Source organism: Astatotilapia calliptera, chromosome 8 (assembly GCF_964374335.1).
Source record: "Astatotilapia calliptera chromosome 8, fAstCal68.1, whole genome shotgun sequence".
NCBI lineage: Eukaryota > Metazoa > Chordata > Actinopteri > Cichliformes > Cichlidae > Astatotilapia > Astatotilapia calliptera.
In genome coordinates this window covers 4,938,127-4,950,422 of record NC_137429.1, presented here as the reverse complement: position 1 = coordinate 4,950,422, position 12,296 = coordinate 4,938,127, and the positions used below count along the sequence as shown (strand labels likewise).

The window sequence follows — 12,296 nt, the reverse complement described above, 5'->3', positions numbered from 1 at the left end:
CAAGTAATTTATCAAATGTTTCAGACATGGAGCAGCATGTTAAATGTTAATAAGTCACAAATAAAGAGGATTAATACATGCAGTCTGCAGTTTTTAATATTAGTAACGTATTAATAAAAGGTTGCAATAAAAAAAACTACTGTACAATTAATTGCAGGTTAATTAGATAAAGATGAAAATTTGGTTAACAAGCTATTGATAAAAGGCTTCATTTATAAAATATTTAGTTATATGTAATACTGGAAGTGTTTAAACCACAGTCTTCAATTACAGGAAATGTAATACATGCAGTCTGCAATTATTAATGTTACTGACTTACTGATAAAGATTTAATTATCAACAAGTCATTCAGCTGACAGCCAGATATGTCATTATTATTATTTATTTATTTTTTTAAAAACAACAACAACAACAACATCAACATGTTTGTAGATTTATAAAGGTCAACGCATGTTGCTGGAATTTATGCACAAAAACAAGTCTTTAGTTCAGAACTTATAAATTCATTTATAGATGAGATTAGTTTTAATATAAAGTTTGAAAATAAAGTTTATTGCTATTAATGCCAATAAGTTATTACTGTATGAAAATCTGAAGTTGTAACTGTTTATATCTCGTTGATGGGGTAGGTTAATTTCCAAGAATTGAATTATAAATGCAAATGAGAAATTAATAAGGGGTTTAATGTCTCAGCTTTCCAGTTTTAAAAAAGGTTATTAGAATTTGCTGAATGCAAAACCAGCAGCTGTTATTAAGACATGAATAAGATGTTTTCAATTTTTTTTAAATAATAAAAATTGCAATAATAAGAATATTGAGACAAGTGGTATGATACAACACGTTACACACTCAACGAGTCATTAAAAACAGATATAAAAGTTAATAAGTCATTAATATGGGCTCATAATAACCCGTTCTGAGGATATATATAAATTAGACAGAAGTTTGAGCTTTTAAATGATGAACGCTATCGTTAGAAGAAGGTTGGACATAACAACACTTTATGTTACTACATTATTAAAATACTTTTAGTTAAAAAATCTGCAGGTATACACCTTAATACGTTTTTTAAAGGAGTAAAGTAACAACAATGTCATTAGTAAGGAGCATTAACCACAATACCTGCAGTTATAAGTGTTTATGTGTCATTAATAAAGGTGTTAAACCACAAAGAATGTGATTATAAATGGAAATATGCAAACACTTAGGGGTTTATTACATCAGGTATCCAGTTATAAACATAAAAAGGTTATTAAGATTCATTGAAAGCAAACACATGCAGTCATGGATGTGAATAAGTCATTGTTATGGTGTTTTGATAACCTGCTCAGATCACCAAGTGACCAAATCTGCACTTATTGATGTTTCAAAGTAACAGTACTAAGTAATAAGTCATTAAAAAAGGAGGTAAATCACTAAAAAAAAGTAATTTTTTAAATGTATTTGTGATTATATAAGTTAATAAGGAGTATTGACTACAGCACCTGGAGTTATAAGGGTTTCTTTACTCATTAATAAATGTGTTTAACTGCCAAAAACTATAGATGGAAATGTGCAAATAATAAAGGATTTGATGAATCAGGTCTGGAGATATAAATGTTAATGAGTTATTATTAAATGGGTTCTGATGGTAGGTCTACAGTTATACACGCTAACAAGTTGTTACTAAATGGATGTTGTGTCCGTACCATCTGCAGGGAGTTTCTAAAAAATATCCACTCAGTTCTTATAACCAGCCCGAAGAAGCTTCTACAGCCCTAACACCCAAACGTTATTATTTATGGTTTATAATAAATCTATAAGAGTAACTTAATGATTTATTAACTATTAGCTAGAAAGCCACCAACTCTAAACATTTTTGTAAAATATGCCCACAGAGGTTTGAGTTTGGGCAAATGTTTTACAGCTGCAGTGACCTCATGGCTGTCTTTCTCTAATAAGAAGTAAGACTTAAATATTGTGAGCATTTATAACAGTGATATGACTGAATGCACTTCACCGTCAGAGGCTACAGATTCCTCTTTGAGAAACTCAGACACTCAAATCAGAGTAAATACCAAAAGATTACAAAAAGTCCTCCATTAGAAGTTTGAACTCACCACTAGAAATCCTGCAAGGTCATCAGCTGGCATTAAAGCATCTTAAAATGTGTAACTACATGACACACAGCTGGCTTAGGGCAGTGTTTCCTAATTGAAGGTTATTGTGTGACCTCAGAGGGGTCATAAGATAAGCATGAGAGGCCATGGGGTTATTAACGGCAGAAAAAGAAAGAAAAAGAAGCTTTTTTTTCTTATTTTGCTGTAAAATGTAAAATAATTTAACAGGTTTGAGCTTTAAAAAGTTATTTAAACTAAAAACAAAGGAGAAGTTTCACATTAAGAAAGTAATTTTTAAAACACCTTATAAAACTTTATAAAATGTTTGGGATCTTAAATACAGATAAAAATGGTGCAGTAAAAAAGGCCTCAATACCTTTGGAATAACATGGAATACAGATTAGAGCATAACACAAAGTAGAAATACTCTAGTACAAAGTACATGAAGTCAGTCTGATTATTGCCTCTCCAGCTAACGTAAAGAAAAATGAACCCAACCTTTTATTATTATTATTATTTTTATTTTTAAATCAAAAAGCAGCTTCACTCCCAGAGCGCGCAGGATTAAATGTGTTTCCCTCCACTCGACCTGATCAAACCGAAAGAAATAACAGATCAACAAAGCTCGTCTTTTTCTCTGTTCTTCTCTGTAACTTACATGCCCCCGATGATAAGAGCTCGAGCTGGAGGCAAAAACCCCAGAAAGAAACCTCATCCATCATCAGCCTGCTCGGTCTGAGGCGCCCTCTGCTGGCACAGCCGCCTCATTACAGAGACCTCACGGACACAAACAAACAAACCGCAGCAGCTGTGAAGTCACACACAGCCTTCCAGATGTTGAGCACCCATACAAACAAAAATGTTCAAGGTGGTTTCATGCATTTTATGATTTTGATTAAAGTCGTTCACAGTGACTGGCTGATTTTAACATTTATGTGCAAATAAATACAAACTCCTTATGTTTACGCTCTCTATTATTAGGTATACAACATTATATGTATATATATATTTCTATTCGCTGATTTTGAAACTAAGACTTCAATATTTGTGCTAAATTCTAAATTCTGTAAATGTATACAGGAGATATATAACTCAGCGTGCATCGCCACATTTTTTAAACTCAGTTTTCTCGCAAACAAAAGCGCAAAGTGGAGCTGAATTCTGTTAATTTTACGCAGCTGCTTTGGAGTGATTGAAACCCTGATTATAAACTGTGAAAAATATGAGAAATATAAGCATTGAAGCCTCTTCTCTCCTGTGCAAAAGCACCGTGTTATTGCGCTCCTGAGCCTCGGTGGTGACAGTGCAAAGTCTTCCTCCTGACGCATCTGCGTGCTGCAGTCTCTACCGTCTCCTGACCCAGCGATGATCCCCGCCGCCATGAATTATGCATGAGATCCGGGTACAGATTACCCCTATCAATATGCAATACTCATTACGCTGGCTAAATTGCCACTTAATAGTTATGAATATGTGGAAAATGTCTGGGACCCATATAGCCCACCACTACTTTTTTACTCTTTTTTTTTCTTAAACCTGAAATTAGTTTGGAAATACTTTTGGAAATATTGCAGAAGTCTCTTGCAGTCTTTTGCTTTCCTGCACATAATATCATTATGTTTTATTAGTGGCCGCTAGACAATGCACTCCAGGACCCACATAGCCTGGCTTTTCTTTATGTAAAGTCAGTGAAGCCTGTGTCCAGCTCAGAGTTGTCCGAGACTTCACCTTTGGCCGCTCGGTGACTTGACAGATTCGGATAAATCACTCCAGGACCTCGCTCAAGTTCGTTTTTGCATGGCAGCTCTATAAAGCTTCTCATTAGCCTTCAAGAGATTTTATTTTCCCTCCTAAAAATCAGCTTGTGTTTGAAAAAGAAACTTTGGATTACTTTCTTTTAAGTATGAAAATCGGCCAGTATGTGTCCACGCTGAGCAGAAACAGGGGCCTCTAAATGAGGATGTTCGAACAGCAAAACGTTTAGGATTTTCATGATAAAAGTGACAAATAATGTGGCTCTGTGGCTCAAAATCAGAACTAAAATTTGCGCAATTAAATCTTAATATTTAGACTGTTTTTAAAATAACATTTTAGCAGCCACACTCTTTTAATGCGTAACAGTTATTGGAAGTTTTCGCGCAGCAGCTTAAACTAACTAAACATGAGTGGACACCACTTCCTTCCCCAGTCCAGCCTTTGCAGTCCCATCCACGCAGTTAAGCCGTCACTTTCATTCAAGGTTGTGAATTATATAGTACATTGTCTACTCCCCAAAACCATAAAACCAACTTTATGGACCTCACGTGACTTTTCACAGTCTGTAAGTAATATAGGCCTATACAATCTTTGGTAAGGGGGATTTTTACCAACTTCAGCCTTGCCTATATACCTGTAAAGCCAAAGCTTTACCCCCTCTTTTTTTTTAAAGGTGGATTTTATCAGCAACATATTTTCCCACATGGCAAACATCTCGCTGCAGAGAGGTAAGTGTTTAAAAAGTCTTCTTTTTCACTGTGTCTGCGCCAAAAACAATGCGTCAAAAATTGACCCGAAATCTTGTTTGTGTGTGGGACATTTTAACAAATACTTCAGGTTAATCATTAATAAGTTAAATGCGGGTGAAAAGCAGCCACACACACACTCACATACACACGCACGCACACAGAAAAAGTTGCGCATCTCCACTTAAATATGGCCTGCCTTTTTTTTAAAAAGAAAAACCTAATCTGTTTTTATTCTAATCGATGAGACAGTCGAGACACGTTCAAAGCAATTGAGAGAAACTTTATTTTCAAGCGCTATGAGTTCACTTACAAATACAAAAAGCTTATTGGAGAAAAAAGCTTACATCACTGCCTATCCACAGAATAACCCTTTGCACTAAAAATTTATCACATTGACAGGTTGAATACATTTGCATTGCTCATAATTAGTCCTAAACAATGGTAATAATAATAATAATTATAATAATAATAATAATAATAATAACAGATGCACAAAATATCCTAGAGCTACACATTGGCTTGAAAGTTTATGGATCTTGGCCACAAGTTAACCATCAAAAATAGCAGTAAAAGTTACACTAAAGCGCTTTGAATGGCCCCCGGAATACATTACATTCAATGAAGAGCAGCATGTGGTTTGGAAACTTCTTCTTTTCTTTTCCTTTTTTTAAACGTGTGTTTTGTTTTGTTTTTACTGTACAATGAATTTACTCCTGTTAGACCGCGGAGAAGTTACAATAAAGAGCTCAAGTTGAAACACCTTCAAGAGAAAGACAGAAAGAGACAGAAAGAGAGAGGAGAGATGGACAGATAACTCCCCAGCCCTGCGATATTTACATCTTATTTTCCACATCTAAGCTACAACAACAGTGAACTAAAAATGGCATTTTAAGACCACAGAATACTTCTTTTTCTATCACAATGGCATGCTGGAAGGTGCTGCGCTTTAAATAGCTTTACAGTACTCATGGGTTCTCTTTTTTTTTTTTTAACTTATTATGTTTTTCTTTTTTTCTTTCTTTCTGTGTTTTTTTTTAACTCCACCAAAAAGTTATTCAGTTGTGGAAGGCGCTCCCTCCCGTTACGAGGCTCATGCTTTTCAGTTTATTGTCCTTCTTCCACTTCATCCTGCGGTTCTGAAACCAGATTTTGATCTGTCTTTCGGAAAGACACAGGGCGTGGGCTATCTCTATCCTCCGCCGTCTGGTTAGGTACCTATTGAAGTGAAACTCTTTCTCCAGCTCTAGCGTCTGGTAGCGGGTGTACGCAGTTCGGGCCCTTTTCCCATCAGGTCCAGTCATATCTACAATTTTACAGAAAATCCAGAAAATTAGCAACCGCACTGCACACCAACAACTACACTTTCTTTTCTGTCTTTTCTCCCTTTTTTTTAATGTGGGGGGGCTTTTCGCTGTGATTTAATGGACGGAGAGGGGGGGTCACACAGCATGAAATGGGTGGAAGCATGCAACCAACACGACACATAACACAACACAACAATCAGCCTTCCCTCTGCAGCTCTGGGCCAGCACAGCTCACTACACCCCACACCTCCTCCGGGCTCCAGCGGCATTTAAAGCAAACAACCCCACAAAGATTTTTTTTTTCTCTTACTGATTCTACCTCTAAATTCTTCCTTCCACGCCAGCCTGCGCACTCATGCAACACCTGACAGATTTATGGCACACCGTCAGCGTGACAGCCTTCAAAACTAAATATTAAGAGAGGTGGAAATCTACCATGGCTTATGTGCAGCTTCCGCATCCACGGGAATATTTGTGGCGTTTGGCAGTCGTTTGCTGTGGGAGTGGAGGAGGTGGCGTTGGGCTCCTGGTGCTGCTGCTGCTGCTGCTGCTGCGCCCGCGGTGCCGTGCCGGAGGAGCCTCCGCCGCCTCCGCCGCCGCTGCTATGCGCGCCCTCCTCGCTCTCGGATGCGACCGTGGCGTCCTCTATCTCCGTGAAATGAGCGCTGTTGCTTTTGTTGAGGCTGCTGCCGCCCGAGGTCGCGCTCCGGTCAGAGGGAGGAGAGGGGCTTTTTAGTTCCAGCTGCTCCCGGCTGGCTGTGGCGCACGACGGCGGCGGCGGCTGCACCGGGTCTGGAGACGACAGCGAGCAGTTGGGCGTCTGTCTGTAGCGGGCGTCCGCCCCAAATCCCCGGGCATCCTCCCTCACAGCCCCGAAGTGGCCGCCGGTGTTGGTGCGGTTCACGGTTAGGTCCATGCCATTGTAGTTGTAGCCGAAAGACCCGGAGTGCATGGTGCCAGGGTCTCTGAAGGAGCCGCTCACAGCGCCGTTAGTCCCATAATTTAGTAACTGATAGTCGGAGCCATTTGGATAGCGCCCTGAGAACGAGTTTACAAAGTAAGAGCTCATTTGCTTGGATTTTTAAAGCCTCGATTTGTAGATCTTTGTCGCTATAATCCTGTGTGCTTGCACGATTTATGGATGCAATCATGAATTATAAGCAATGAAGCCCTACTGTACTTTGCCAGGTATGCGGCCAAATATGGGAGAGCGTTCGGGAATCACGTGCCTTTGTTGACCAGTCGTAAATCCTCACTGATGACTTCAAGAGGTAATTCATGCTCCATGGTTACAAATGATGACGAAATAATGGTCGTTAGGGCTCCAGTCAATGGTGCCTCCCCGCTGCGCCCCGAGAGCCGCGCAGGCAGAGAGCGCCATCTTCCGGACAGCTGCGGTAGCACCCCGCCGGGACTCGCTGTCAGGGCCCCCGGAGTCATCCATCATTTATGTAACACTCATAACGCAGGCCACAAAAGGCTCAGGTAGCACAAAACAGCGAGCTCTCAGCCAAACTCGCGCACTTTACCCAAAAGTATCCAAAAAAGGGGGAAATTTTCACTTTTACGCCATATTATATGATTTTATTGTGGCTTAAGAAGCTGAGCAGACGCTGAGCCACTACCATTACTACTAAAACTACTAATGGCACCGCTACTGCTGATAATATTCGTACAAATAATAATAATAGACAACCAGAATTTCCAATATACATCAAAAAGCCTTTATTTCTATGTACAATTTCCTAAACAAAATATTGCACACAATATCCAGATGTGCATCGAAGACAACAATAAATAACATGTAACATCTGTACAAATTTCTTTCTTTTCTTCTTTTTTAATGGCACAAAACAAGCCTACAGACTATCACAGAGCGACCACAGCCACAGGATGTACAGTTAAAAGGACGAAAACTCCTCTTTTAATGTCAAAATAAAATCAACATTAAAACAAAGAAAGGAACTCAGTAGGCCTACACGATCATGAGGTAACAACATGAACCAAACACTAAAAATTATTTACATTTTGGCGGATTTTTTTTATTATTATTTGATTTTATTTGTTTTTGGGGTTTTGTTTTTTTTGTTTTTTTTTGCATAGTCCCCTAAATAAACGCACGAGCACACACAGGACAAACAGAGGAGGACCTGGTTTCTGATTTTTAACCTAATGCGGACACAGTCACTGTGCAGATACTGGAATAAACTCTACACGTCTCTAACATGTGATTTGGCAGCACTTTGTATCTACAAAGGAATAATACATTGTTTTTTTATGTCAGGAGTGTGCACATACACACACACATGCCTTTTATTTTATTTTATTTTATTTTAAGTGTCCTTTTAGCTCTTTTTCTCCGCCTGTTCCTCCTCCTCGGGCGTCTTTGAGGGGTTGAGGAGTTTGTTCTCCTTTTTCCACTTCATCCTGCGGTTCTGAAACCAGATTTTGATCTGTCTCTCCGTCAGGCACAGGGCGTGGGAGATCTCTATCCGGCGCCTCCTGGTCAGGTAGCGGTTAAAGTGGAACTCCTTCTCCAGCTCCAGAGTCTGGTAGCGGGTGTAGGTCTGTCGGCCCCTGCGGCCGCTGCTGCCAAACGGGCCTGCAATGAAAATGAAGTCATGTGTTAATAATTAAATGTTAAGTGTGGGAGGAAAACGCACTCACTGTGTGCAGTGATGCATCCAAATTAAATAATTAAGTAAATACAAATAAACAAAATAAAACCGTTCTGCGCAAAAGTCCGAAAAAAATCAAAATGTATGTTTTTATTTTATATTTTCTCCTTTCTGTAGGTGCAGATTTATCTTGTTTAAAAAAAATGTTCACATATATATGTGATATTACGATAGTAGTCCCATTATATCTCTTAAACTTCCCACATGGCGCCTGTTACAGTAAGCCTTTCAGAAAAGTGTCATTAGTACAGCGCAGTCTCTGTGTAATAAATGATGCACTGGCTCTCTTGTGTCATCTAAAGCACGCATTGTGCACGTGCAGTCAGAGGCAGGCTTGTTTTCTCCTTTAATTTGCAGTGAAATTCATATTTTTTTGTTCGTGTTTGGGACGTTAAATTAAGTTTTTTAGCCAAAAGGCGCGTTAAAAAATCCAAAAAGGGGCCATGTGACGCGAGCTGGGAGCTCTTGGGTTGAAGCTCGGGTGGTGTAGGCCCACTGAGTTCGTGCGTGTGCGTGCGCGCAATGTAGTGAATGTGTGTGTGTGCGCGCGAGTATGCAGCCCGTGCCTGTGTTGTGCTGATGATGTAGTAGTAGCCAAAAGCCCCGAAGGCGCACGAATCTCCGTGTGCAATCGCCAAAAACACAAACTTCCCGCTCGGCTCTGTCTCCGCGCGCTGTGCTGCTCGCAATGATCTGAAAGGCTTTCCACACCTGGCAGGTAGCCTCTTCTAACGGCCGTGAGTACTCACCGGCGGAGCAGGCGTTCATCCTCTGCATCCACGGGTAGATCAGCGTGGACGACTTGTCGTCGATGCTGCTGCTCATGCTGACAGCTTGCTCCGGGCACTCCGCTTTGCGCTGCTGATGCTCCTGAGTGACAAACAGCGGCTGGTCCTCGCGGCTCGAGAAAGCGCACGAGCCCTCCGCGTCCTTGTAGAAAGTCCCGACCGGATTGTAGTCGCAGGGCGCTCCGCCGCCGGCCCGGCCGTAGATGGCCGCGGCCGCTGCGCCCGTCTGCTGGTAGTAAGACGCCGGGTAAACCTTCTCCTGCATGTTGGCTGCTCCATATGTGGCCGCGTTGGAGTAGTGTCTTAACGGATCGGTGTATCCCGAGGAATAAAGCGGTATCTGACCCAGGAGAGAGTCCTGTCCTCCCGGCAGAGACACGGGAAAAGTTGAGTTAACAAAATAGGAACTCATTGGGTGGACAACGGGGTGTATATACTCCGGAGGAATATGATTTGTTGTCTTTTATAGTCCAAGTGGTTTTGCCATTACTTTATCGGAGATTTGGTTTTTGCTGAAAGGGGGGGTTGTGAGGTGCCACTGAATACAGAGGGGAAGTGTACCATCTGATCAACCTCTGGCCAATCACCGCCGTCTGTGCTTGCACTATTGCACCCATGGGGGGCTCTTGTTGCGCGCAGGAGTCCCCGGTGAATCGAAATGAAGCGCTCGAGCTTGTCGCTCGCGCACACGCTCACACAGACGCTAAGACTCATAGAAATATATTTATACTTTTTTTAAAGCCTAAATATAACCCCTGTTTCATGCAATCCAGCCCCCTCTCTCCCACACTCTGTCACACACAAACACACGGTGCAAAAAAGCAAAACATTTACGCACAGCCTGAGTCTCGCTCAGCCTCTAACCTTCACTTCCATCTCCTTTAATAATTCACTAAAGCCAACAAAGTCTGGAATAAAACTCTTCTGCCAGTAAACCCTTTAAAACGAGCACCAACTGATCCACATGGACGCAAGAAACCTGCGTCAGTGATGCATATATTTCACTCTTCGAAGGTGAGACCTCATCCTGATTCAACCCTGACTGACTGAAGTCCACGAAGACGTGCAGAGAGCAGCGGGGAGGACACGCGCCGGCACTCAGGATCATCATAATCATCATCATCATCATCACGTTAACACACCATGATGAAGTGGACAACAATTTCACACTTAGAAAAAAAAACTGGTAAGTATGAAGGGTTGAAAGACGTCTCAGGTGCCTGGAGCCTGCTTTTCGTTTCTTTGTTTTCACCCATGAACTAATTTGTATTTAAGAGCAAACGAGGAGGGAAATTAAGGCGACTGTTATTAGTCTTCTGTGTTTTTCTTCTCTGTCCATCATTTAACTCGTATTGATTGATTGTTATAATTAATAAAATACAAATTTTGCTTCCATTCTGAAGCTAAGTCGCTTTTCGAAATGTAAAGTTTGCAGAATTTCGTTCAAAAAGGAAGGAAAATGCATTTATAATAAATTATTCTATTTCCTTCTGTTCAGTTAGTTTCCCTTTAAAAAAAAAAAGCCAATAACTCTGAATAAAACCCAGAAAAAAAGCAGTTTTAAAAGTATTCTAACGTGAGTATAAAACACATAAATTGTATAAGAGCTTCATAGACGGAGGGAAAATAATAATAATCAGGAATGAATAATCCGCCTCTTGTCTTTGATTTTGCGCCCTTGGTCCACAGATTTTCTGTTTGCGTCATGTCTGCTTTGAAAACATTTTATATTTTAATATTTCGATCAGAATTGAGATGAAATCAAATCTTAATCTTTAGCTGGATTGGCGCCTCTCCGCCAGGCCGCAGTCCCTGCAGCCCGGTGCTGGACAGCTGCTGGACATTTGGAGAAACACTGACTAACAAAGAGGCAATCCCGTGTTTTCCCGTCACGTTATGGCCTCAGCCATAAACTCCCAGCATCAAAAAGGACGCAGAACACCCTGCAGAGGCGCCGGAAATAGAAAATAAATCGATAAAAGAGAAGAGCGGTGATTATTGACTCCGCGTTTTGTGCAAAATCAGGACGAGGATGCATCAGAGCGAATATTTGTTTAAAGCTACATCAAAAATGTGAGGGGGGAAAAGCAGAAAGGCGAAAAGATACAACTAGGACACGGTGCGCAATATCAGCATAAATCGATTTCTTCAGAATAAAAGCACAAAAAAGAATTACAATAATCCGAATAAATCAATCAGCAGAGTGAAAAACGTGTAGCCGGAGATCTTTTTGTTTTTTACCCCCAAGAAAAACATGACTCAGCTGTAGCACAGGCCCTTTACCATCACCATCATCATCATCAAAGTCAAGCTTGCCTGGCCTGAAGCCACCTGGTTATACAACACCAGTCGCCAGCAGGCCTCAGACTCGGCAAAAGAGTCTTTTTTCACCATTTTAGGGAAAATATTTGGCGTGTGAAGGAATTGCAGCACCTCAGGGGTTAAACAGAGAGTGCAGCAACTGGTTGTGAATAGCACAAACAGCGCAAGCGGAATAATAAAATGCTTTGGAGAGGGTAATTTCCCTTTCTTAAAGACAGATCTCCCCGTTTCCAGCTTTGTAAACATCAGGCCTGCAGTGACAGTGAAGCAGCAGCAGCAGCAGCACCAGCAGGAATATCAGAAACATGGTGCCCTTACCTTTGTTGATAATCCGTCATTTCCAGTGTGGGTGCCACTCCGCAGCAGCTCCTCTTCGCTTCCTGTCAGCCCCACAAAGAAAAAAAAATCCCCACTTTGCTTAAGTGATTTCATGAAAGTAATCCCACTATTCCAGGAGTGTGGTGATCCCTCATTTTCACGAACATAAAGCCACACAAGTACAGCCACATTAACGAGGCGCGCACGGCGCAGGAATTGCGCAGAGCCTCCATCGCCTACTTTTTGTTTTTTTTTTTAGGGAGAGGGGGGGAATTACGCACGA

The 12,296-nt window shown here is 41.0% G+C and overlaps 2 protein-coding genes across 2 annotated transcripts; both read right to left on the bottom strand.

Moving 5' to 3' along the window:
- Window positions 1–4,862: 4,862 nt before the first annotated feature.
- On the bottom strand, window positions 4,863–7,141 carry hoxb5b (homeobox B5b). Its single transcript, XM_026178053.2, has 2 exons — window positions 6,343–7,141; window positions 4,863–5,906 (listed from the first exon to the last, which is right to left on the bottom strand). Exons 1-2 carry the CDS (start codon window positions 6,974–6,976, stop codon window positions 5,659–5,661), a joined length of 882 nt encoding a protein of 293 aa, XP_026033838.1. The 5' UTR covers window positions 6,977–7,141; the 3' UTR covers window positions 4,863–5,658.
- A 476-nt stretch (window positions 7,142–7,617) lies between these two features.
- On the bottom strand, window positions 7,618–12,271 carry hoxb6b (homeobox B6b). The gene is made up of 3 exons (XM_026178055.2): window positions 12,014–12,271; window positions 9,335–9,731; window positions 7,618–8,509 (listed from the first exon to the last, which is right to left on the bottom strand). The coding sequence occupies exons 1-3, from the start codon at window positions 12,125–12,127 to the stop codon at window positions 8,253–8,255; spliced, it is 768 nt and encodes a 255-aa protein (XP_026033840.1). The 5' UTR covers window positions 12,128–12,271; the 3' UTR covers window positions 7,618–8,252.
- Window positions 12,272–12,296: the final 25 nt, after the last annotated feature.